This window comes from Canis lupus, chromosome 19 (assembly GCF_048164855.1).
Source record: "Canis lupus baileyi chromosome 19, mCanLup2.hap1, whole genome shotgun sequence".
NCBI lineage: Eukaryota > Metazoa > Chordata > Mammalia > Carnivora > Canidae > Canis > Canis lupus.
Genome location: NC_132856.1, coordinates 2,262,575 through 2,288,890, shown reverse-complemented (window position 1 = coordinate 2,288,890; position 26,316 = coordinate 2,262,575). Strand labels below are relative to the sequence as shown.

At 49.9% G+C, this 26,316-nt stretch overlaps 1 protein-coding gene across 2 annotated transcripts; it reads right to left on the bottom strand.

The window, feature by feature from the left end:
- Positions 1 to 1,339: 1,339 nt before the first annotated feature.
- On the bottom strand, positions 1,340 to 25,424 carry CHST13 (carbohydrate sulfotransferase 13). Of its 2 annotated transcripts, none has more exons than XM_072784855.1 (3): positions 25,328 to 25,424; positions 7,514 to 7,593; positions 1,340 to 2,830 (listed from the first exon to the last, which is right to left on the bottom strand). In XM_072784855.1, exons 1-3 carry the CDS (start codon positions 25,422 to 25,424, stop codon positions 1,979 to 1,981), a joined length of 1,029 nt encoding a protein of 342 aa, XP_072640956.1. In that variant the 3' UTR covers positions 1,340 to 1,978. The 2 variants fall into 2 exon arrangements, with proteins under 2 accessions (XP_072640956.1, XP_072640955.1); XM_072784854.1 differs by lacking the exon at positions 25,328 to 25,424 and adding an exon at positions 7,976 to 11,031.
- Between the last annotated feature and the right edge of the window lie 892 nt (positions 25,425 to 26,316).

Sequence of the window (26,316 nt, the reverse complement as noted above, 5' to 3'; positions counted from 1 at the left end):
AATCACTGAAGGGTGCCAGGTTGAGCCCACCGGGGCACCCTCCATCTCGTCCAGCTGTTCACAGGAGACCCTGTCCTCCTCAGGCCATCCAATGACCCAGGTGGGAGCTGCAGGGGGCCAGGCAGTCAGCCTGTGATCTGTGAGGACAGACATGCTCTGGTGCCAGCCAGAGAGGAAGCAGGTCAGGGGACACCAGAGCAGGAGGGACCCCCTTCCAGGGCCTGAATGAGAAGGGGAAGAGGCGCCTCCAGCACTCGCAGGGCTGGAGTATAGGCCTTGTACACAAGGCCTCTGGGAGTGTCCCAGGCCCAGCCACCCCCTCCTCCCGGTAATGGTCCAGCGTCCTGGGATTTCCATGGTTCTCCGGTGGGGCAAGGCCTCACGGGGAGCCCAGTGGCATCCCCCTTCCAGGTCCACAGGGCTGGGCTGTCACTAGCCCCTGCTGGCAGGGCCTGTGGACACAGAGTCCACGAAGGCCTCAAGGCTCCTGGGAAGGAGGAACTCTAAGGCTAGACTGGAAAGGGAAAGCATCCATTGCAGGCAGGAGGAACAACACTAGCAAAGGCCAAGGCATCAATGTGACTGAGCTGCCCGACCCCGGCCCACCTGGCCCCCACAGGCCAGCAGGGCCCCATAACCAGGGTCACAGGTCGTCACCACGTTGTGGGGGTGCCACAACAGATGCTTGGCCTCCGCCCTGCCAAGCTGTCCTTCTTTGGCTGTGCTCTGATCTCTGTTGCTCAAAATCTCATGCACACTGTGCCCTGGTCTTCCCAAAGTTCCTGCATTTTAATTTATCCTTCCAGAAAACTGAGAAAAGACACCATATATTCAACCAGCTGCTAAGGGGACATTCGGTCCTTCCAAAGGGAGTCTCACAGCTGGCTGTCCTCTCAAAGCCAGAAAGGTTGGTCCTCGTTGCCAAGTGGGCTGACACACACTGCAAATATACACCCACACACCCACAGAAGTGTGGGAGGCAGCCCAAAGCACAGGGCTTTTGTTTTAATCTTTAACGTAGGCAATAAGAAAGGTCAGATTTCCCCCTGCCCCCCTTCCTGAGCTTTCACTGTTGCCCGCCCAGCCAGAATTTAGCAGCTGCAGCCAATGGTGCCCCCACTCCTTAACCCCACTCCCCATACAGCCCCTCACACCTGTGGGCTGCTGTGAAGGAGACCCAGGCTCTCCGTCTCCTCCGTCGGATCTTCATGACCACCGGGCACTCTTGAGCCACTTGGCAGCAAAGGCAAGCTGCGGCTCAGAGATTTAAGATGCCCGAGGTCCCACAGCCCTAAGCAGCAGAGCAAATGGCAAAATGAAGCGGGGAAACTCGAACATGTCAGAAGTAGCAAAACATTTATTTCAAAAGCCTGAGCTCCGCAGCTCACTGAGGTCCTCTGAAACCTGCCACCTTGTTGCACCCTGGGCCCTGCGGGCGCACACGGAAGACTTCGGGGTATGGCAGGTTGAGCTCAAAGGCGGGGCCAGCTCCACGGAGAGGCAGGTGCTCTAGGACAGGCAGAGGGAAGGCAGCTCCGGGGGAGGCCGGCCCCGGCCCGCGCCGCGTAACGCAGGGCTTTCCTCCTGAGCCGGGGCGCCGAGAAGAAGGTCCTGGGCTGGGAGGCAGGCGGCGTCGAAGCAGCGGTCTGCTCTGCTGCGCCACTGACAGGCTTGGGGGCAAAGTGACCCCCCAAAGTGGCCTCCCACAAACTGCAAAGTCCTAGTGCTCCACGCTCCGTCTCCCTCGGCCCGGGGTCTGTCAAGTGCCCGCCCACTGGAGCAGCGGGAGGCAGCGACCTCGGGTGCGGGAGGCGCACAGCGGCCTGAGGGGCTGCACCCAGGCCCGGCCAGGCGCAGAGGCCGGGGGTCGGGGGGGCGCTCGGGGCGGAATCCCGCGCGGGCGGGCAGGCGGGCGGGGGCGGGGGCCGCGGGGGCGGGGCGGGGCGGGGCGGGGGCCGCGACCCCGGGGCGCCCCGGCCTAGCGCAGCCGCACGTAGGCGGGGGCCGAGTAGTTGAAGAGCAGGAAGTCCATGCGGTACAGGTCGAAGAGGCGCCGCTGGTAGAAGGGGCTGACGTCGCGGAAGAGGCGCTCGGCGCGGGCGCGGGCGGCGGCGGGGGCGCCGGGCGGCGGCGCGGGGAAGCGCAGGTGCGGCGCGCCCGCCAGGCCCAGCACGAAGGCCGCGTCGTCCGCCAGCGTCTCGAACCTGCCCACCACGTCGTAGCGCAGGCGGCACGGGTGGCAGAGGGCGTGCGCGCGCTCCCAGTGCTCGTTGAAGGGCTCGTCGCGGCGCGTGCGCGGGTCCAGCAGGTAGGCCAGGAACTCGGCGAAGCGCACGTCGTGGCCGCGGGCCAGCGCCTCGGGCCGGGGGCGCGGCCGCAGGCGCCGCACGATGCGCGTGCCGAAGCGCCGCTGGAAGGCCGCGCCGTGGGGCCGCGCCAGCTTGTTGCGGTAGGCCGAGGCCAGGCGCTCGAAGGGCTCGCGCACGAACAGGAAGGCCAGGTAGGCGCGCAGCCGCCGGTTGATCTCGGCCGGGCCGAAGTCGGCGAGCGAGGGCAGGCGGCCCGGCGCGTGCGCCTCGTGCGCGGGGATGGCGCGCGGGTCGGCGGGGCCGCGGCCGCTCAGCGCCAGCAGCACGCGCTTCCAGTTGGTGCAGGCGACCTTGGGCACGTAGCAGTAGAGCAGGCCGTGCGCGTCGTCCACCAGCACGTGCCGCAGGTCCTCGGGCCCCAGCAGGCGCTGCCGGCGCGTGTGGCGGCTGCAGGCGCGGCGCAGCAGGTCGCGGCGCTGGCGGTGCTCGGCGGCCAGGGCGGCCAGGGCGGAGCGCGGGCCCTGAGGGCGGGCGGAGGGCGCGGAGGGCGCGGAGGGCGCGGTCAGCGCGTGCACGGCCCGGCCCGGCCCGGCCCGGCCCCGCCCCGCCCCCCACCACGGGGCCCGGACCCGGGGTCTGCCCCGCCCAGAACTGCGGGGAAGGGCGTGACGGATGGTGCCGGCACGCGGGACCTAGGAGCCAAGGAGCTCCTGGTGACGAAGACCACCGCGTCGGAGCCGCCTGATAAACAGGCATGTCCCCGGGGGCCAAGTGTGGGCACGCACTGAACGCAGGGTGGTGTGTGAGAAAGCTAGCTTTAACCCCACGTAGAGTTGGAAAATGCAGCCGCTTGCATTTTTTTGTTCAGTGATAAAATTAGCTAAAGCCGTATTTACCAACTGGGATGTTCCTTTGGGTCTTGATTCTTTTTACCCACTTGGGGAGGAAGCTTGCCTTCCCTGAAGCCTGTCTCTCCTCTGTGAAGTATTCACACGGAGCATTTATCTAGCACCTACTGTGTGCCAGGCACTTCGCTGTGCACTTTACTACGAATTAGGTAGTATTAGGGCACCAGGGCCAGCCCCTCCCAGCCTGCCTTAGCCACGTTAAGACCCAAGCCACCCCCCACCCCAAACACACTCATTTTCCTTCAAATCCCTTCTGCACCAAACAGGGCCTCCACTTCCAAGACTAAGCCTCCAACCTCCCGCCCCACCCCTTGTCTTCCCGGGTTTTGGTCCAAGAGTTTGTAGGAAAAGTGTTTTTAACTTCTCAAACTGCCTTAAAACCCAAGATATAATGAAAAAAATAACAAACGTTGAGGATATAAGAAAATGGAACCTTCACTCACTGTTGGTGAGAATGTAAAATGCTACAGCTGTTGTGGAAAGCAGTTTGGAACCCTCTCAAAAGAAAAAATAAATAAACATGTGATCCAGCATTCCACATCTAGGTCACATCAAGACTTGTACACAGATGTTCACAGCAATGTTATTCATAACAGCCAAAAGGTGGAAACAACCCAAATGTTCATCAGTGATGACTGGATACAGAGCATGTGGTCCGCCCATGCAAGGGAACATTACCCAGCCATAAGAAGGAATGAAGTTTTGATACACCCCAAAACATGGATGAACCTTGAAAAGGTTATGCATGCTAGGTGCAAGAAGCCAGACACAAAGGGTCACATGTTGCATGACTGATTCCATTTGTATGAAATGTCCAGAACAGATCCATAGAGACAGACAGTAGATTGGTAATTGTCAGGGGCTGGGGAGATGGGTGAAAGGGGGAGATTGCTAATGGGTGCTGGGTTTCTTTCTTGGGGTGATGGAACTGTTATGCAGTTAGAGAGTGGTGACAGGCATGGAGCCTTTTAAGTACGCAACAGACCATTGAATTGTACACTTGAAAAGAGTGGATTTTATAGTATATGAGTTATATACCAGTTAAGAAGAAAGCCTTTTGAGTGTTTCCATTTCAGAGAAGGACAAACCAGCATCTGAAATGGTGGGACATTGTAGCCAGTGCCTGCATAAGAGCATCTGATGTGGGGTGGGGAGGGAAAGAATGTGTGTGTGTGTGGGGGGGTGCTCACTTGTGCTTCTAGGACCTTTAAAAGTATCGTGCAGAGGGGCACCTGGGTGGCTCAGTGATTGAGCATCTGCCTTCAGCTTGGTGTGATCCCAGGATCTGGGATAGTCTCTCATCAGGCTCCTTGCAGGGAACCTGCTTCTCCCTCTGCCTGTGTCTCTGCCTCTCTCTCCGTGTGTCTCATGAATAAATAAAATCTTAAAATAAATAAATAAATACATGCATACAGAGATAAAGGACTTCTGTACCTGTAGGTATGATTTTGGAAAAATGACCTAAGCACATGGCAGAGCAGTGGACACTGCTCACATGCCTAGAACCTGCCTGGAAGGGCACACAGGATGCTAACTGGTCACCATTGGGGTAGCCATGGCCGGGGTGGGAAGGAGAGGTGCTCTTCACGGCATCCACTCACTCATTTGTAGGGCTGAATGCCCCATCATGTGCTTATTTACTTTTTCAAAATCCCACTGAGGGCTGGCTGCCAACTTCAGCCAGAGCTGTGGGGGGTATGAGAGCCCTCAGAGGACCCCATTCCCTCTAATGCAGCCTCACAGGATTGGCCTCAGGAGCCTGGCCCCACACGGATGCCAGGAGAAGGCCGTATCCAGTGGCCCCACAGCCAAGGTCTGCTTTCAGCTTCCAGGCATCCCCACTACTTCTCGTGGCAGGGAATGCTGGCCATCCCCCGACCTGTAAGTCACCCCCTTTCCTTACCAGCATACCCCAGCTGGGGTAGGCCACATGCCCAGCCTTGGGGAAGCAACAGTCTCAGCAACCTCACACAACCTCAGAAAAGCTATGGGTCCAGAGGTGGACACGTGACCTGGTTTTGGCCAAGGAGATGTACAGGGAAGTCTGCTAGATGGCTCCCCGAAAAGACTTTCCTTTAGCACTAAAAGAAAGGGCTTCTAAAGGTAAAAAAAAAAAAAACAAAAAACTTTGCCCCAGCCCCTCCCTTTCTTTTTTTTATTTTATTTTATTTATTTATGATAGGCACACAGTGAGAGAGAGAGGCAGAGACACAGGCAGAGGGAGAAGCAGGCTCCATGCACCAGGAGCCCGACGTGGGAGGATCGGGTCTCCAGGATCGTGCCCTGGGCCAAAGGCAGGCACTAAACCGCTGCGCCACCCAGGGATCCCTGGCCCCTCCCTTTCTGCTTGAGGTACTGTCCTGTGAGATGTCCAGAGCCCTGGCAGTCATCTTGAAGTCATGAGGCAACAAGATGTATCATATGTCACCATTCAGAGGGTGATAACAGGCAATGTGTTACTGCTATACCAGGGGGCTGCTGGTCTCTGAACATCTTGGGAAGTAAACACTGACTGTCCTGATGGCTTAAAGTCAGCTTTTCGGTTGCTTGGATTCCCCTAAATACCAAGACCCATCAATACTATCTCCATAAAACTGAGAAAACTGAGGCTCAGAAGAAATGAGTCACCTACAGCTGTCAAGTAGGGAAGCTGGGAGTCCCAAGCAGGCCCCTTAGGACTCAGAAGCTGGGGCCATGTCCCCTGGCCCAGAACATATCTTGAAGCTTTGACCCTCATCTCTCCCAGCCCAACTGGATTCGGCTGCCTGCATCCTTAGCCTGGCTGTAGTCCTTATGAGCTCTGTGACCTTCTCTGAGTCCTTGGCATCCCTGTGCCTCAGTTTCCTCATCTGTGAACAAGGATAACAACAGCCCTACCTTATGGAATGGTTACCTGAGGACAAAATAAATTCACAGAATTAGAGTATCTGGTATGCCATTAGTCCTCGTTGGCCAGATTATTTTTATTATTCCTATTTCTTCTGCTACAAGGTGCTATGCTACCAGGGCCTTGACACCCAACAGTCACTGGGACCTCAGGCTGTGAAGGGGCTGAGCTAGCCCCACGTGCCCCTTCAGAAGCCTGTGGGACCCCAGGATCCTACTGCGAGCCTGGCCTGCCCTCAGCTTGCTGTATGGCCCAGGGCAAGCCACTCACCCCCTCTGAACCAAGGCCTCCACACCTGCAACCCAAGGGCATGGGTTAGATAAGCTCTACAGGCCCCTTGGCTCAGCCCCTGGGAATTCAGTGAACAGATACCTACCCAACCTGTCTGATCATTCTCCCCAGCTTAAAACCCTTTATGGTTCCCTCTTGCCCTTGCCCCACCTGCCAGGCACTGCCAAGCTGCTGCCCACCCCTGGCATACCCTCTTCTGTCATCTGTCCACTGCAGGCACTCGGGCCCCTACTTTTTGCTTCTTAACTCCTCAGCAGGTCTCGGCTCCCACGTCCCTTCCTCAGAGAGGATCTGTCTCCCCCATCTAAACTAGGACCCTCTTGGTAGATCTCTTGTCACACTTTGTACTGCCCCTTTAGGTGCAAATCAGTGACAGGTTAGTGCAGGTGGCAGTGGGATGATATGTCTCCCCCACATGGGAGTGTCGGCTGTACCAGGTCAGGGACTCAGCTGACCTGCTTGCCACTGGATCAGCAGCATATTGAGCATGGCCGGCATGCAATAGGTGCTCTACACAATGCTGTCTGAATGGGTGCCTCCTTGTGCCTGCTGCAGTATGTGTGAGCCAAGTGCCTGTGGCTCTCAGTGGGGTCTAACTGTGTGTATGTGTGTGGGGGGGGAGATGTGCATGGTCACAGCAGGCCCACAGAAGCGGAGCACATGAGCCACCAAGCCTCCTGGTCCATGTGTCTCAAGGGCAGGGGCTCCCTGCATGTTTCCTTATCATAGCAGGTACTAAAATCTGGGTTTCACTTAATTCCTGTCTCCCCATTAGACTGTCAACTTCCTGAGGGTCTGCTTTACTCTTTTATATCCACAACATATAGAAGAGTGCCTGGCACAGTGTGGCCTCAGTCTGTTGTTGGGTGGATGATGGATGGATGGATGGGTGGGTGGGTGGGTGGGTGGGTAGTGACCCCATGTCTCTCAGCTTGCCTTAAGATTTGCTCTTATCACAGACATTCTCCTCCCTGCATATGGCCTTGATTTGCAGAAGAAGCCTCTTCATGCCATACTGTGGGCTCTAGTCCCATGATAGCAGGTCTACACTGGGGCTCTCATGTTCCCATGGCTGGAGGTAGAGGGACGCATCACTGGGTGGGGGTCTGTCCACTTACCTGGTCCAAGTCATAAAGCATCTGCAGAGGACTTCTCCTCTTCCCACTGAGCCAGCCAGAGCTCAGGCTGTTTTCAAATGCTATGGGGCATAAGGAAAGAGGCATCAGATGGACTGGCTGTAGCCCTTGGGGGACTTGGCCAACTCCCTTGGGCACATTTGAATCCCTCTGGGACTCAGTTTCCCTCTTGTGTCTTGTTTGCCTCTGGGGGGCTTGGGGGAGTGTGGGGCACTGATAGGCCCCCTAATGCAGCAGGGCAGGGTACTTGGTATCGCTCTTGCCCCCATGTCCTGCCCATCAGAGCTGGAGGATGCCAGGCAGGCAGGGATGAGAGGAAAGGTGGTACTCAGCCCACAGCCCTCTGGTAAAGGCCTGACCACCCAACCTTACACATCTCCATCTGCCTTCATTTCATGCCCCACCCCTACCAGCCCCATGTCCATGGAGCCCTAAGGAGCTCACCAAGCTGGGTGTAGCAACAGAGGTGGCACAGCCAAGCTACAGGCTCTCCAATGACAGTCCACCAAGTCACATGACCTCCGTGGACTCCTAAGCAGCTTCTACTTCCCTGGCCAGGAGCCACTGGCCACTTATGCCACTTCATGATAAATGCAGGTTTCACTGTCTCCCAGCCTGGAAGACAACACACAGGAATGCTATCTATCTGTCTCAGTGTTGCATTGCTCAGTCTTCCTAAAACCACCAAAAACTCTGCTTACTAAATGTATTCTTTTACCCTAAGTGTGTTTTAAGGAGTATCTTCCTACCTATTCAGTTAATATGAATATATTATTTGTAATCTGATTGATTTAGGTAAGTATAGGTTCATGATCTTATGGTTCTTGATCACATTTTTCTAAAATGATTATATTTTTAATAAATTAATAAGGTATAAGCATTCTTCAAAAAGATCACCAAAATTGGCAAAACTTTAGCTAGACCAACCAAGAAGAATGAAGTCTCAAATTACTAAAAACAGGAATGAAAGAGAAACCATTAGTATTAAATCTTACAGAAATGAGAAAGGTACGAACAATTGTATAAAAGCAAATTAGGTAATCTACATAAAATGGACAGATTCCTAAAAAGATGCAAATTCCTGAAATTGACTCAAAAAGAAATAGAAAATCTCAATGACATATAACAAGTAAATACATTGTAATAATGTAAAAAAAAAAAAAACACAAAGAAAAGCCTAGAATCAGAGGACTCATTAGTAAATTTTACTAGATATTTAAAGAAGAATTAACAGTAATCTCTTTCAAATTCTTTACGCCCCCTAACAAAAAAAAACTACAACAGAATTGGGGGATGCAAAATACCTCCCAAATCAGCCCAGAATTACCCTGATACCAAAATCAGAGACATCACAAGGAAACTACAGAACAGTATCTCTTATGAACATAGATGCAAAATCCTCAACAAACAAACTAGCAAACTGAATCCATCAACATATAAAAACAGCTATATATAACCAAGTAATATATACCCCAGGAGTGCAAGAGTGTCTCAATATACAAAAATCAAAGTAATAAACCATATTAATAGAATTAAAAAACCCTTGGGGGGATCCCTAGGTGGCTCAGCAGTTTGGCATCTGCCTTTGGCCCAGGGTGAGATCCTGGAGTCCCAGGATCGAGTCCCACGACGGGCTCCCGGCATGGAGCCTGCTTCTCCCTCCTCCTGTGTCTCTGCCCCTCCCTCTCTCTCTCTCTCTCTCTCTCTCTCTGTCTATCATAAATAAATAAATAAATCTTAAAAAAAATTAAAAAATAAAAAACCCTTGGGATGCCTGGGTGGCTCAGCGGTTGAGCATCTCCCTTTGACTCAGGGCGTGATCCTGGAATCCCGGTATCAAGTCCCACGTCAGGCTCCCTGCATAGAGCCTGCTTCTCCCTCTGCCTGTGTCTCTGCCTTTCTCTGTGTCACTCATGAATAAATAAATAAAATGTTTAAAAAAAAGAATTTAAAAACCCCACATAATTATCAATACATGCAGGAAAAGTGTTGCACAATATCCACTACCCTTTTTGTTTGTTTGTTTGTTTGTTTAAAAAATTAAACAAACTAGAACTTAAAGGGAGCTTCATCAAATTGATAAAGGCCATCTAGGAAAAAAACCATAGCTAACATATTTAATGGTGAAAAACTGGATGCTTTAGCTCTAAGATTAGGAATAAAATAAGGAATGCCCACTTTAATCACTTGTATTCAACAATGCAATAGAAGTTCTAACCAGGTTAATTGGGTAAGAAAAAGAAAGAAAAAGCATCCAGATTGGAAAAGAAAAAGTAAAATTATGTCTACTTGTAGATGACATGTAGATGAATATAGATGACCTGAATATAGAATTCACAAACTATTAGAGCTAAGAGCTAAGAAATGAGTTCAGTAAGGCTGTAGAATAAAAGATCGATATTCAATAGTGAATTGCATTTCTAAATACTAGTCATGAAAAATCCAAAATTGAAATTACAAAAATATCTCCACTTATAGTAGCATAAAAAGAATCAAACATTAAGGATTAAATTTAACAAAAGAAGTGCAAGACTTGTCACTAAAAACTCCAAGACATCATTGAAAGAAATCAAAGACCTGAATGAATGGAAAAATATCCCACGTTCATGGACTGGGAGATTTAATGTCATTAAGGAGGCAGCACTCCCCAGATTACAGATGCAATGCAATTGCTATAAAAATCCTAGCTGCCTTTCTTACAGAAATTGACGGTTGTTGACAATTGAAAATTGATCCTTAAATTAATGTGAAAATCCAAGGGATTTAGAATATCTAAAACAGCCTTGAAAAGGAATAAACTTGGAGATCTCACACTTCCTAATTTTACTACTTCCTAGAAAGCTACAGTAATCAAGACTATATGGTACTGGGGTAGGAGAGACATATTGATTGATGAAACAGAATTCACAGTTCAGAAACAAACCCTTACATTTAAGATCAATTGACTTTTTTTTTAATTCAATAGGGAAAGAATAGTCTTTATGATATATTTCACTGAGAAAACTGGATATCCACATGTAAAAGAAAATAATTGCACCACTACCTCAAACCATATACAAAGACTCAAAATGGATCACAGGCCTAAATGTAAGAGCTAAAAATATAAGACTCCTAGTGAAAACATAAACCTAAATCTATGTAATCTTTGAGTTGGCAATGATTTCTTAGATATAACAAAGGGAGCACAGATAACAAAAGAAAAAAACCACATATGTTGGACTATATCAATATTTTAAACTTTCTGCTTGGGACGACGAGGTGGCTCAGCGATTGAGTCTCTGCCTTTGGCTTAGGGTGTGATCCTGGAGTCCTGGGATGAGTCCCGCATTGGGCTCCCTGCAGGGAGCCTGCTTCTCCTTCTGCCTATGTCTCTACCTCTCTCTCTCTCTGTCTCTCATGAATAAATAAATAAAATTTTTAAAAAATAAAAAATAAAACTTTCTGCTTCAAAGGACATCATCAAGAAGGTAAAAAAACAACCCACCAACTGGGAGAAAGTATTTTCAAATCATATATCTGATAAGGGATTAGTATCCAAATATATAAAGAATGCCTACAACCAAATGATAAAAGATATAACCCAACCTTTTAAGTAGGCAAAGGATCTGAATAGACATTTCTTCAATAATATACAAATTGCCAATAACAGATAAAAAGATGCTCAGCATCACTAGCTGTTAGGAAAATTCAAATTAACCTCAATAAGATACAATGTCTCACCCACTCAGATGGCTTTTTGACAACTGCATAGGTGGGGAAAATTAGAAACTGACTGCGAATGCCCAGGGAGAGGCTCATAAAAGACCTAAGAAGATCTTGAATTTATACCTTGGGCTGAACCTCAGCACAGAGACAGGCTATACAACAATCAGAAAAACAAAAACAGAAACTAAGAACAGCAATCATTGAGAAAGAGAATCTGATTTCCAGAGTGACATTATGATACTCAAATGTCCAGTGTTCAACAAAAAAATTAGAAGCCATACAAAGAAACAGGAAAAGTATGGCCCATTCAAATGAAAAAACTTGTATAAATTCAAAATACAACATATAATTTTAGGATGTTCAATGTAATCCCCATAAGTAGACACAAAGGAAATAAGAAAGGAATTTAAACACTTTACTACAAAAAATAAATTGACTAAGCACAGAAGTAGACAGTGGTACAGGAAATGAAGGCTTAATAAAAACTATAAGACATAGAGAGGACAATAACAAAATGACAAAAAAAACCCTACAAAATGAAAGATGTTCCTCTTTATCAGTAATTAATTTAAACATCAATGGATTAAATTCACCAGTCAAAATGGTGAATCTGGCAGAATGGATAAAAATACCTGACCCAGCTCTATATGCTGTCTACAAGAGATTCACTTGAGATCCTGTGACACAAACTGGCTGAAAGTGAAAGGATGGAAAAAAGATATTTCAAGCAAATAATAACCAAAATAGAGCAAAGGTGGCTGTGTTAATATCAGCAAAATAGACTATGAATCAAAAAAGGTTACAAGAGACAAAGAAGGACTTTATATATAAATAAAAGTTGCAATACTTCAAGATAGCAGGCCATCAAAGTATATGAAACAAAAATTGACAGAAAAAGAGGGCAAAGTAGTTCTACAATAGTTGGATATTTCAATATACCGTTCATAATAATGAATTGAGTAACCAGAGAGAAGATGAGGAGGGAAACAAGGACTTACATGTCACAATAAAGCAATTAGATCTGATAGACACAGACAAAACACTCCATCCAAAAACACCATACACTTTCTTCTCTCATGAATGTGAAGTGTTTTCCAGGACAATCTATATGTTAGGCCACAAAATAAGTCACAATAGATTTTAAAAGCCATGTATCATACAAACTATGTTCTCTGACCACAGCAGGGTGACATCAGAAATCAGTAACAGAAGAAAAACTGGAAAATTCACAAATGTGTAGACATCAAAGAACACACTTCTAAGAAACCAATGGATCAAAGAAGTAGTCACAAGGGAAATTAGAAAATACTTGGATTGGACATCCACATGCAGAAGAATGAAACTAGACCATTCTCTTACACCATACAAAAAGATAAATTCAAAATGGATGAAAGATCTAAATGTGAGACAAGATTCCATCAAAATCCTAGAGGACAACACAGGCAACACCCGTTTTGAACTTGGCCACAGTAACTTCTTGCAAGATACATCCATGAAGGCAAGAGAAACAAAAGCAAAAATGAACTATTGGGACTTCATCAAGATAAGAAGCTTTTGCACAGCAAAAGAAACAGTCAACAAAACTAAAAGACAACCTACAGAATGGGAGAAGATATTTGCAAGTGACGTATCAGATAAAGGACTAGTATCCAAGATCTATAAAGAACTTATTAAACTCAACAGCAAAGAAACAAACAATCCAATCATGAAATGGGCAAAAGACATGAACAGAAATCTCACAGAGGAAGACATAGACATGGCCAACACGCACATGAGTAAATGCTCCACATCACTGGCCATCAGGGAAATACAAATCAAAACCACAATGAGATACCACCTCAGACCAATGAGAATGGGGAAAATTAACAAGGCAGGAAACCACAAATGTTGGAGAGGATGTGGAGAAAGGGGAACCCTCTTGCACTATTGGTGGGAATGTGAACTGGTGCAGCCACTCTGGAAAACTGTGTGGAGGTTCCTCAAAGAGTTAAAAATAGACCTGCCCTATGACCCAGCAATTGCACTGCTGGGGATTTACCCCAAAGATACAGATGCAGTGAAACACTGGGACACCTGCACCCCGATGTTTATAGCAGCAATGTCCACAATAGCCAAACTGTGGAAGGAGCCTTGGTGTCCATCGAAAGATGAATGGATAAAGAAGATGTAGTTTATGTATACAGTGGAATATTACTCAGCCATTAGAAACGACAAATACCCACCATTTGCTTCAACGTGGATGGAATTGGAGGGTATTATACTGAGTGAAATAAGTCAACCAAAGAAGGACAAACATTATATGGTCTCATTCATTTGGGGAATATAAATAATAGTGAAAGGGAATAGAGGGGAAGGGAGAAGAAATGGGTGGGAAATATCAGAAAGGGAGACAGAACATGAGAGACTCCTAACTGTGGGAAACGAAGGGGAGGAGGGCGGGGGGTGGGGGTGACTGGGTGGTGGGCACTGAGGGCGGCACTTGACGGGATGAGCACTGGGTGTTATTCTGTATGTTGGCAAATTGAACACCAATAAAAAATAAATGTATTATTAAATAAATAAATATATAAATAAATAACCAGTCATTAAAAAAAAAAAAAAAGAAAAAGAAAATACTTGGAGACAAACAGAAATGGAAACAACATACCAAACTTGCGGGATGCAGTGAAAGTGCTTAGGGGAAAATTTATAGCTATATGTGCTTCTATTAAAAAGCAAGAAAGATCAGGGTGCCTGGGTAGCTCAGTGGTTAATGTCTGCCTTTGGCTCAGGGCGTGATCCTGGAGTATGGGATCAAGTCCCACATCAGGCTCCCTGCATGGAGCCTGCTTCTCCCTCTGCCTATGTCTCTGTCTCTCTCTGTGTGTCTCTTGTGAATAAATAAATAAAATCTTTAAAAAACAAGAAAGATCTCAAATCAGCAGCCTAACTTTACAACTTAAGGAACTAGAAAAAGAAGAAAAAATAAACCCAAAGCTCGAAGAAAGAAGGAAATAATAAAGATTAGAGCAGAGATAAACGAAATAGAGAATAGAAAAACAGAAAATCAATGAAATCAAACGTTAGTTCCTTGGAAAGATCCACAAAATGACTAGCCTTTATCTAGATGGACCAAGAACAAAAAAGAAGATTCGGCTTACTAAAATCAGAAATGAAAGTGGGAAATTACTAGTGATTGTACAGAAATTTTAAAAAATATATAAAAGTACTATGCACGATTGTATGCCAAAAAAAGTGGATAACCTATATAAAATAAACAAATTTCTAAAAACAAAATGTATTAAGACTAAATCATGAACTAGCTAGACAATCTGAATAGACCGATAACTAGTAAGGAGATCAAATCAGTAATCAATTTTCTGACAAATAAAAGCCATGGACCTGACGGGTTCACTGCCACAGTCTTATCAAACATTTAAAGAACGAATACAAGTCTTTCTCAAACTCTTCCAAATATTGAAGAGGAGGGAACACTTCCTAACTCATTCCGTGTGGGGGAGGGGGAAAAGCTAGACAAAGGCACTACAAGAAATGAAAACTGCAGACCACTATCCCTTATGAATTTTGATGCAAAAATCCTCCACAAAATACTAGAAAATGGAATTCAACAGCATATTTAAAAGACTATGCATCATAACCAAGTGGGATTTATTCTTAGAATGCAAGAATAGTCAAAGATGTGAATGTCAATCACTGTAATACATCACATTAAGAGAATGAAGGGGAAAAAAACCAATCATCTCATTTGACACAGACAAAGCATTTAGCAAAATTCAACATACTCTCATAATAATAAAAAAAAAAACTCAAAAAACAAGGAACAGAAGGAAAGCAACACAAAACAATAACCATATATGAAAAACCTACAGTTGAGATGCCTGAATAAATAAAACCTTAAAAAAAAAAGAAAGGAAAAACCCAGAGTGAACATCATGTTCAATAGTGAAAGGCTAAAAGCTTCCTCCTCTACATCAGGAATAAAGCAAGGATGCCCATTTTGCCACTTTTATTCAACACAATACTGAAAGTTCTAGTCAGAGCAATTAGACAAGAAAAAGAAATAAAAGGTATCCAAACTGGAAGGAAGTAATAAAATTATTTCTGTTTGCAGATGATATGACCTTATATGCAGAAAACCCTAAAGATTCCACACGCGGAAACTGTTAGAACTAATAAATGAGTTCACCAAAGTAGCAGGATACAAAGACAACATACAAAAATCAGTTGTACTTCCATACACAATGAACAATATGAAAAGGAAATACAAAACAATTCCATTTACAATAGTCTAAGAAAGAAGAAAATACTTAGAAATTAACATAACCAAGGAAGTGAAAGACTTGTACAATGGAAACTACAAAATACTCCTGAAATAAAGAAGACACAAAGAAATGAAAACACATCCCATGTCCATGGATTGAAAAACTTACTATTGATGAAATGTCAGTACTGCCCCAAATGATCTACAGATTCAATGCAACCTCTGTCAAAATTCCAATGACATTTTTATTTGCAGAAATAGAAAAACCCATCCTAAAGTTCATACGTGACCCAAAATAGCCAAAAAAAAAAAAAAATCTTAAAAAAGAACAAAACTGGCAGATACACACTTCCTAATTTCAAAACTAACTACTAAGCTATAGTAACAAAACCGTGGGTGGTGTAAGGACAGACATATAAATCAATAGAATAGAGAGCCCAGAAATAAATCCTTACATATATATGTTCAATGATTTTGACCATTCGGGGTGGGAGAGGACACTCCTTTCAACAACTGGTGCTGGGAAAACTGGATGATATCCACATGCAAAAGAATGTATTCAGACCCTTACTTCACACCATATACAAAATTTAACTCAAAATGGATCAAAGACCTAAATGTAAGACCTAAAATAATAAAACTCTTAGGAGAAAACATAAGACAAAAGCTTTACAACATTGGATTTGGCAGTGGTCTCTTGGATACAACCAAAGGCACAGGTAACAAAAGAAAAGATAGGTAAATTGGACTTGATGAAAATTTAAAGACCTCCAAAGACAACACACAGAATGGGAGAAAATACTTATAAGTTATGTATCTGATAGGAGATCTATAGAGAACTTCTAAAACTCAACAACAAAAAATACACATCAAAAATGGACAAAGGACTTGAATAGACATCTCTCCAAGGAAGATAACAAATGACCAAGAAGCACATGAAAAGATGCACAACATCACTAATCATTGGGGAAATGCAAATCTATATGATAATGACATACCACCTCATACCCATTATTATGGCTACTATAAAAAAAAAAAGAAAACAAATGTTGTTGATGTGGAGAAATTGGAACCCTGTTCACTGTTGGTGGGAATATAGCATGGGGCAGCTGCTGTGAAAATAGCACAGAGGCTCCACATACAGTTAAATGTGGAATTACCATATAACCCAGCGATTCCACTTCTGGGTACATACCCAAAAGAGATGAAAAAGCAGGGCGTCTAAGGGATATTTGCACACTCCTGTTCATAGCAGCATTCAACCCAAGAGTCCATCAAGAGATGAACAAATGGAAGCAAAATGCAGTCCATTCATGAAATGAATATTATTCCCTTGAAAAGAAAGGAAACTCTGACACACTCTACAACATGGGCGAGCTGTGAGGAGATTATGGTGAGTGAAAGAAGCCAACCACAAAAGGACCAATCATGAATGATTCTACTTGTAGAGTACCTAGAGTAGTACTAACCAGTGAGCTAGAAAGCAGGGGATGGTTGCCAAGGTGCAGAGGGGAGGTTGGGGAGTCATTTATAGGTGCAGAGTTTCAGTTTTACAAGATGAAAAGAGCTCTGGAGATGATGGTCACACAACACTGTCAACACAGTGTTACTGAGCCCTACACTTAAAAATGATTAAGATAGCAAAATTTATGTTATGTGTGTTTTATCACAATAATAAAAATTGGGAGGGGAAAAGGTTAAACATAGAATTAGCCTGTGACCCAGCAAGTCCACTCCTAGGTGCACAACCAGGAGAACTGAAAATATGTTCACACAAAAGCTTATGCACAAATATTCCTGTCAGCAATATATTTAATAACCAACCTCAGAAGTCTGGCAGCTGATGAATGGGTAAATACTGAGGTACATCCATACCCAAGAATATTATTCATCCATAAAAAGGAAAGGAGTACTGACACAGGTTTTGACATGGCTAAACTTCATAACATTACATTCAGTGAAAGGGACCCAACTCAAAGGCCACATATTGTTTGATTCCATTGACGATATTTTGAAATATCCAAAATAGGCAAATCCATAGAAACAGAAACTAAATGAGTGGTTGCCTGGGGCGGGGGGACACAGGGAGGGAGTAATCACTGGGAAAGTGGGCAGTGACCAATGATGGCTAATATTCTGGAATTAGAAAGTGGTCCTACTGCACAAGTATTTTAAAAAAATTTTTAAAGATTATTTGAGACAGAGCGAGAGGGAGACAGAATCTGAAGCAGACTCTGCTCTGAGCACAAAGCGTGATGCAGGGCTTGATCATAACCTGAGCTGAAACCAAGAGTCAGACACTTAACTGACTGAGCCCCCTGGGTTCCCCCAGCACAACTTTTAAATATACTAAGAACCACTGAATTGTGTACTTTAAGAAAAGTGAATTTTATGGAATGAGAATTAGATCTCAAAAAATATATATTGCCATAGAAAAAGAATATGTGCAAGGACATTTTATGTAAATCTAGCTTACAAATGTAAATACAGTCAATGGCTATCATAATCTTGAATTCATAAGAATATGCTTATTCATAAGAATAATATCTTCAAGAACTCAAGATCATATGAGAGAGGAATATATTCATAAGAAGAGTGAATGTTTCCATGATGCTTGGCTTTCAACAAAATGAAGAGTCTTTAAAATGCTGCCAAGAATACATTCATCAAAAAGATTCAGGAGTTTTTAAGACATGTTTTTGACAAACAAATAAACTTGGGAAATTTGATTAACTGTTGGAAAATTGACCATGAATAGTGGTTCTCAAATTTGAGCATGCATGGGTGTCAATGAAAACATAGATTACCCAGCCCCACACCCAGAGATTCTAGCCTGGTCGGGCTGGAGTGGGGCCCAAGAATTTGGGCTGCATTTCTAACAGCTGCCAGGCAATGCTGCTGCTGGCCCAGGGGCACATTCTGAGAACCCTTGCATTACAGCAATGCCTGGCAGAGGTTGGTTGAATGAATGAATGAATGAACGACAGCTAGATGGGCCTTGCCTTGACCTCCAGAAACCTCTGTGTGCACCTGAAGCCCACTGTCCAGGGCCTCCTGGCATGCCTCTGGCAGCCTCGGACTCCCTGCTTTCTCCAGTGTCCTGGGAACAAGGCCTGGCCTTGTACAGGGTTCCAGGAGGTTCAGGGAGAAGGTGAGGCCCTCAGGGGATTCATCAGTGGTCTTAGGACTTGAACCTTTGTCTCCTGGCAGCTGGACACATCCCAGCAACAGCACTGTCATCGGGAAATGAGCCGACCAGAGGTGGCGGCAATGTTGGCTGGCCTCTCCAAGTACAGGCTCAGGGCTGGCAGGTTGGCCGCTGCTGCTGAGTGTGAGCCACGTGAGCACAGCCACACTCACAGCCTGTGGAGGAGAGGTAGGTACCCTTTTCACCATTCTAGAGATGTGTTACTTGTGGCCCAAGGTCACCCACTGATGAGCTCCTTGCAGGGCCCCAGCATGGGTTTGAGGAAGGGCAGGTACCCACCAGGGGGCTGGGAGGAGGTGCCTTTAGGGACAGTGAAGCAAACCCAAGCCCATTTCCACCCCAAGGCCCCACCACTCGGAGCCACCCAGCCTTTGGAAACACCAACCCTTGCGTTGGTGGTATCCTTGGTAAACACCCCGCAGGAAAGTGGATCCCATACTAGACTTCAGGGGCCAGTGGGTGGAGGGTCAGAGGAAACAGGCACCACAGTGAGGCCCTATTTATAGAGTAGCTGAGGCCAGTGATTACAGGGCTGGGCCACCCCACCCAGCCCCACCCCTTCCCGCCACACACATCAGAAAGACCTACAGTCAGTCGGATGGGCAGGCTGGCCATGGAGGGGGACAGATGGGTTTGGAGGGCCAGAAGGGAATTGCCTTGAAGATCCTTGCATCGAGCCCCCCACTCTGGAAGGCAGGGTCATACTGAGGCATCCCCCAACCTCCACTCTGGTTGTACCAAGCCTCTCTTGGCCTGCATCCTCCACCCCACAGCCCCTCCACTAAGCTACAGGTCCCAGGCTCCCTGCCAAGGGCACCCTGGAGCAGATCAGCCAGAGACAGCCAGGTGGCAGGCCCCATCTCGCGGCCAGGGAGGGGCTTGTGCCAGCACAGGGCAGCCACAGGCAAAACCGCAGCCTTCTGCTTTGAAAAAGGAAACAAAAATTACAGAAGGTTATGGAGGGGGTCTGGGAGGGTGGAGGAAGGGAGGTGGGAGGGATGAGGGTGTGCTAGAGACGCAGACGGAGAAAGAGAGCTCCACACAATGACAGGGACAGAGGCTGGCAGAAGGAGAAACATCACAGGGGTAAACAGCTGGAGTTTTGAAATTGCTCAAAGTGAACCAGCTGGGGTTGAAGGGGAGGAAGCAATTCGGGGTGAGCAGCCCACAGTCTGGGAGAGCCCAGAGCCCGTGCCCAGAGGGACCCAGGCCATGGAAAGCATGCAGCGCCAGCCTCACAAGCAGCCCACAGTCCCGGTCCAGTAGAGCAGTGTGAAGACCAACCCAACATCCTGCAGTGCCCACTGCATGTGGCAGCTGGCAAAGAGTCAGGGGAACCAGGGAAGAAGCCCCCGGGGCACAGCCTGGGGGTTGGCCAGCCCATGGGACTGTGCTCAGGGCCTTGCACACATTGACACGTTGACTCCTATCAGGTAGAAACTATTTTATCTGCATTTGACAGACGGGGAAACGGGCTCAGAGAGGCCAAGAAACACGCCTAAGGCCTCACAGCAGGTAAAGCCCAGACACAGGATCTGACCCCATGCAAACATACACAGCGCATGCGTGCCTCTGAGGGCACATCTCTCAGACACCCACTCTGCCCAGCACGTGGCCCCACCCATCCCCACAAAACTTCCAGGCTAGTGGGTGGAAGCTGAGGGAAACTGAGCGCAGAAGCCCCATAAATGGTCCTTTGCACACCCACCCCTGAGGAAAGGCTTTGGCTGCTCTTGGGGCCAGGCAGGGCACAAGCCATCCTGTGGCCCATTTGGGGGAAAATACTGTTTGGTGATTCCCAGTCAGGGAGCAAACATTACAACACATGGTTTCTGGTTAATAAGTTCTAGCTGGGCATAGTATTGCAAGACCAGACAGGCAGGGACAGTCAGGCCCAAACAACACCCATAGGCCCCAGGGACCTTGCTTGGGGGAGGGGTATGGGGGGTCTGGAGGGTGGCCCCAGCCATCCAGTCAGCTTCAGGGCTGCATGCCCCCGGGTCAGGGACATTCCCTCTGGTAATCAGGCCCATGGGGGAACATGTTAACAAGCCCTTCACAAATAAAAAACAATTCTGTTCCCCCACCCCCCAAGACAAATAGAGATCTTTCCACTTGTATTTAAAATTCAAACTCTATTTGCTGAGCTCCACATACCATCTGGATTGGAACCCCTGATCTGGCCAGATCAGTCTTGGGTATGGTCTCATCACTTCTACCTCCAGAATGAACCCCACGCCCACCTCCTCCAGGGTGGTTAGCTGAGGGCAGCAAGCCCCAGTGGCTCTGTCCAGGATAACCACAGGAGTCTCCTCGCCCAGCTGCTTCTCTCTCTTCCCTCTACCTTGGTGATCTTAAGACCTACATGGCTTCCTACCAGCTAACAATAATTTCCTGTTCCTTCCCAGAGCCCCTCCTGCTGTACCTCCCACCTCTCCCCACCCCCAGCTCCAGCCACAGTGGTCTTTCTGCCAATCAATGTATACATTAGGTGGGTTCTCACCTCAAGGCCTTTGCACTAACTGTTCCTTGGCTGGGATGCTCCTCTAGGAATCCTAATACTTTAACTACTTCTTGTTCAGATTTCAACTCAAAAGTCCCCTCTGGAAAGAGGGTCTCTTCAGAAAGCAGCACTCCACACCAGGATCTTTCTCAGCCTCTCCTTTTAATTTATTCAGGGCATTTATTACCACTGAAATGATGCGGTTGGAATAGGGTTGATGTCTGGCTGCCTCTCCGGAAGGTCAGCTCTGTAAAAAGGGGACCGTCCTGTTTTCTTGTAATCCCTGTACCTCACCTGGTGTCGATGAATATTTATTTAAAAACAGATACCCCATATGGCCATAGGGAGAGTACCAACTCCTGGCCTGCCATTCAAGACCACCCATGATCAGGCCCCAACTTCTAGAACCTTTCTGGCTTCTACCCTACCGCCTCTTCTCATAAGCCCTGAGCTCTGCCCACAGCACAGCCCTTAGCACACCAGGCCTTTTCACTCCTCCATATTTTTGTCTGTGTATTTCCTCTGCCCCAAATTCCCTTTCTTCATTTTCCCACCGGGTGAATTCCTAAGCATCCTTCAAAGCCCAACCCCAAACCCCTGTCCTATAGAGAAAAAAGCAAAAAGGTTAGGGATTTAGACAAGGATTTAAATCCTGGCCCCACACTTCCTTGCTGGGTGACCTTGAGCAAGTCGCTTCCCTTCTCCTGATCTTAGTCTCTTTCTCTGCAAAATGGGATTGCCAATTACTTCTGCTCTAGCGAGCCATCCATCTTGCCAGCCAGCCTTTTCTCATGGTACCCTCTGGAGGCAGGGAAGGTGCCTCCGAGCCCTGGGCACTCTGGCAGTATCTGAGAATGGACAGCAGTGTGGTGAGCATCTCTTTATTTGGCTGCCAGCAGTGGCCACCCCCTCCTTTTGGCTAGCCTGCTTGATTTCCCTCCAGGAACAAACCTGCTTACCTTCCATACAGGTGGTTCTGATAGGCTCTCTCCTCTCAGAGCTTCTGGCATAGGCACGTGACCAGGCCTAGCCAAGCAGAGCATTCCGTCCCCTTCTGCCGTAGCAGGTGGCTCAGAGGGGGACACCCTGTGACCCAACCCAGGCCTGTGAGACACATCCCTGGGACTGCCTGGCACTACCAGTAAATGACCCCTCCCTTTGGACTGAGGGAGCTCAAAGTGAGGCTATCGTAGAGAAAAGCCAAACCTAGAGCTGGAGACGTTTTAGCCTCTGGATCTGCCCATGCCTGAAGGCAGCCACATCTGGCTTAAGTGGGCCTGAGCTGAGATGTCCTCACTGAAGCAGTGTCCTCTGGGAGGCTCCTGGACTGAGGCCTCATTTGCCTGTGAGGGACCAGGGGCCAAGACTGGGAAAGGAATCAGAGCATGTAGAGTCAGGCCCCGGGGCCCCAGTGTGCATGGGTGATGGGGGACGTCTGGGGGATGGGGTCCCACAGGGGAGTCAGTGGGAAGTGGGGAACAGCATGCAGCCAGGGGCACGCTGCCTGCTCTGGCCTCCTCTAGCTGCTGCTGGAAAGAGCCCTGGCTTCTGCGTCGACACGCTGCTGCTGGGTCCTGCAGGGGCCCTGCTCAGCTCCAAGGCCAGGCCTGGGCGGTCCTCACTAACCGACCTCGGCCCTGGCCCCTCGGCTCCCCAGTAAGCATTGGGCATTTCTGTATTCTGCGTGAGGTGACAGTGGAGCTACCCCGGGACCCTAGGGTGAGGGTGGGGTGTGGAGGCATCAGTACACTGGGCAGCCGTCCCCCCGGCTCTGCATCTTCCTCATCCTGAGAACCCTAAGCACAAGGTCAGCATTGGTCCTGGGGACTGCTCAGAGTGCCCCACTAGTGAATGGGCATCAGGGGCCCCAGGCCGGTAGGGGCAGCCCTTCAGGGGTCCCCTGGCCACTGTGTGGCAACATCTTGTGTTTTGGAGAAGGAGGGGACTGTGCCCGATCTGCCTACCTGAGTAAGATGGTGACATTCCTCCCGCGCCCTGGAGCCTGGTTCCCAGGCCAGAGGCACCCCACACCTTCGCCCCCTTCCAACCTGGAGCACGGCTTCAGGGATGTGCTCAGGGAGGCTGAAGGCCCTACTGAGGCCATTTTCAGAGTCCCGGGACAGCAGGGTCCATCTCCAGGTGAACAGTTGGCAGAGGCCTTCTGCCTAGCTGTGTCCCCTGTCCCCTTCAGGTCCACGCAATGCCTGTGAGCCCAACATTAGCACACCCACACCGGCTCCTGAGGTCACGGGCTTTTAGCTCATGGCTCCAGAGGAAAAAGAGCCAGCAGGATACATTGGGTAGGTTGGTTTGATTAACCCTTTTTGGTCATGGCTAAGGTATTCACACGGCGGTGGCGGTGGGAAGCCCAGGTGGGGATGTGGCCTAGGCTATGACTAGGAAGGGGAACCGAGTCACTCTCTCAAGCCCCTGCTCTCCTGGGTTTTGCAGGAGAGGGTCAAAAGGAACAAAGTGCAGAGGGTGACCAGTACCTCAGCTCACTTCTCTTCTCTCAGACCTGGGTGGAGGAGGTGTTAGGAGAGATGTGTCCAGGCAGGGGGGACATACAAGCCCAGAGACACAACACACAGGTGCTTACCCAAAATACCTACTCCTGTGTAGATACCTCCCCACCCCCGCACAGACACACACCCCACACACCAGGGCCCAGATGCTCTCTCACACCCCACCTAAGGAGCTGAGGCCTGGGGGCTGGGAGTCCAGGTCCTAAGTAAATCTTTGTGAATGACCAGGTGGACACAGACCGTAGGGCCACCACCCACACTGTGTGAGGGGACACTCCGCTCAGCTAAGACATAGGAGCACCTGCCATGAACCGGAGTACTGCTCCCAGACGGCCAGCTTGCTCTTGCAAAGGGGATGGGGGTAGAAAGACTGACCACAGCTCCCTCCCATGGGCTTGGAGAGGTGTCTGGGTCCAGGCGGCTGAGTCCAGACATGGGCGAAGCAGTGTGAGTGGCAGGGTGACTGGCCAGACCTCTGGTGAACACTACGGAGTCCTCTCCAAGCCCTGTTCACCTGGACCCCAGCGAAACCTTGGCCTCCAGCCTAGAGACAGCCATGGAGGCTTGAGGGAAGGCAGGAGAAGGAGGCCCCTCACCCTAGGAAGACTGGAGCACAGTGCCACCCCAAGTCACCGCGATGGCATGATGAAGAGGCTGAGGACCAACCACCTTCCGTCTGCTGGCTCATTTAACTTCATCTCCCCGGGTGGCCTCTAAACGTAAGCACCCCATTTGTTAGATGAGGGTACTAAGGACCTGGGAGGGGAGGGATTAGGTCACACAGCAGGGAAGGCTCTGGAATGACCTTAATCTGCTAACCTAGACCCAGCCAGGTGGGGGAGCGCAGACTCCTCAGCCCCATCTCTGGGGCCACCCTGACCCCCTACCCACAGTCCCTGCCCACCCCAGGGCGCGGTTATTTACCCCCTGGGACTGTGTCTGGGAGTCGCTGAGGATGGGACTCTGCGGGGCGTCACAGAGCCCACCAAGTGGGGGGGTAGTGTAGACCGACCCCCTCCCCACCCACCCCTGCCCCCTTGGACGCACTGGCGCCGGGAAAGGCGCACGGAGCTGGCTGGGAGAGCAGGCTGCTTGACTGGGCATCTCGACCCCCGGGGCCGCCCGGGGGCCGGCAGGTTAGCCATCCACCCTGCGCCCCACGCGCTCGGCACTCCGGGCCACGGCCAGCGGCCTCCGGGTCCCCAACCAGAGCGCGCCGCGGCTGCAGAGGGCCCCAGCCCTCCCCCGTGTGGGCTCCAGGGCGGCGCCGGGGCGCACGGGGACCCCCTTCTGGACCAGACGCTGTCGGGCTCCCCCGCCACTCGCACCACGCACGCCAGGGGCTTCCGGGTGTGGGGCACGGTCGCGAGGCTGCCTCCGCGGGCCCATGCCCGCCGCCCCGCAGCTGACCGGCCCTGAGGCCCGACGCCCGCGTCTTCTGGGCTTGGGGGACCGAGTGCCCAGGGGCGCAGCAGCCTCCCGGGGAGCGGGGCAGGGATGGGGGCGCCCGAGCCTCTCTGGGCCAGCCCACCCCGCCCCCGGCCCAGCGCGGAGGAGAGCGACGGTCCCCGAGGAGGGCCCGACGGGCACTCACCCAGGCGCAGGGCGCGGGGCGCGGCGCCCAGGAGCAGGAGCGCGGCGCCCAGACACGCGGCCGCCAGCGCGCGCCGCCGCCAGCAGCGCCTCCCCATGCTGAGCCGCCGGGGCTGCGGTCCGCCGGGTGCCCGGGGTCCCGGAGTCCCGCGGGGCAGAGGACCCGCCCCGGGCCCCGCCCCGCCCGCTGCGCCCCGCCCGCTCCCGAGGCGCCTCCCAGGGCCCAGCGCGCGGAGCGAGCCTCGCTCTCCAGGGGCGCGGAGGGCGGAGGCCCTGGGAAGGACCCGGGCGCCGGTGAGGCTCCGCCCCCTTCTCTTGGCCCCAGGGGACCGTCTTCCACCGAGGCCGGGAAGCGTCACCAAAGGGACAGGTCCGTGGGTCCGAAGAGCACCGTGTCCTCTGGGGGTCTGCTGCCTTCCATGCCAGGGCTGGTTTGGGGGAGCCGCCCTCTGTGCATGACCCCCTCCCCGGATCTTCCACCCCCAGTATCCGGCCTGAGTGCCCCTTGCGTCCCCCAAAGCCACCCTGCAGCCTTGTCTTCCGCAGGGGTCCCCAGGGCCTGCCTGAATTCTGGCCCATGCAGGTCCTGGCCCGCTCGGGGAGGAGAGCTGGGAGTTCTCAGTTCGCGCCCCGCGGCGCATCAGGGCTGCTGTGCCCCACCTGGTCCGGGCCACGGACCCGCCTCCAGGTGAGCCCTGGGCTTGCTGAGGACTCCTGTGCTGAGGGGATGACGGTGAAGTCCCGCCTTCGAAAGATAAACGTCCGGCCAGCCCTGGGGGGCGCGGAGAGCAGGGACCGGGCACGACCCGAGCGCCCTGCTGCCCAGAAGTCAGGCTAGCAGGGAACCAAGGGAGCAGGTGATGCTGTGTGCGGTGTGTGCCTGTGCACCTGAGCCAACACTTGGGGGGGGGGGGGCGGCAGTAAACTACGGTTTATAGCTGCTCTTGAAAAATTCCAAGCCCTGCAGGGGCCACTTAACTACTGTGAGAG

Excerpts from the sequence above, each read along its gene's own strand:
- CHST13 (XM_072784854.1), bottom strand. The coding sequence starts at position 8,117 with ATGAAGTGGCATAAGTGGCCAGTGGCTCCTGGCCAGGGAAGTAGAAGC. Across the intron at positions 7,594-7,975 it reads CTGTTGCTACACCCAGCTTG|CATTTGAAAACAGCCTGAGC; the intron begins GTGAGCTCCTTA and ends TATGCCCCATAG. Across the intron at positions 2,831-7,513 it reads TGCTTTATGACTTGGACCAG|GGCCCGCGCTCCGCCCTGGC; the intron begins GTAAGTGGACAG and ends GCCCGCCCTCAG.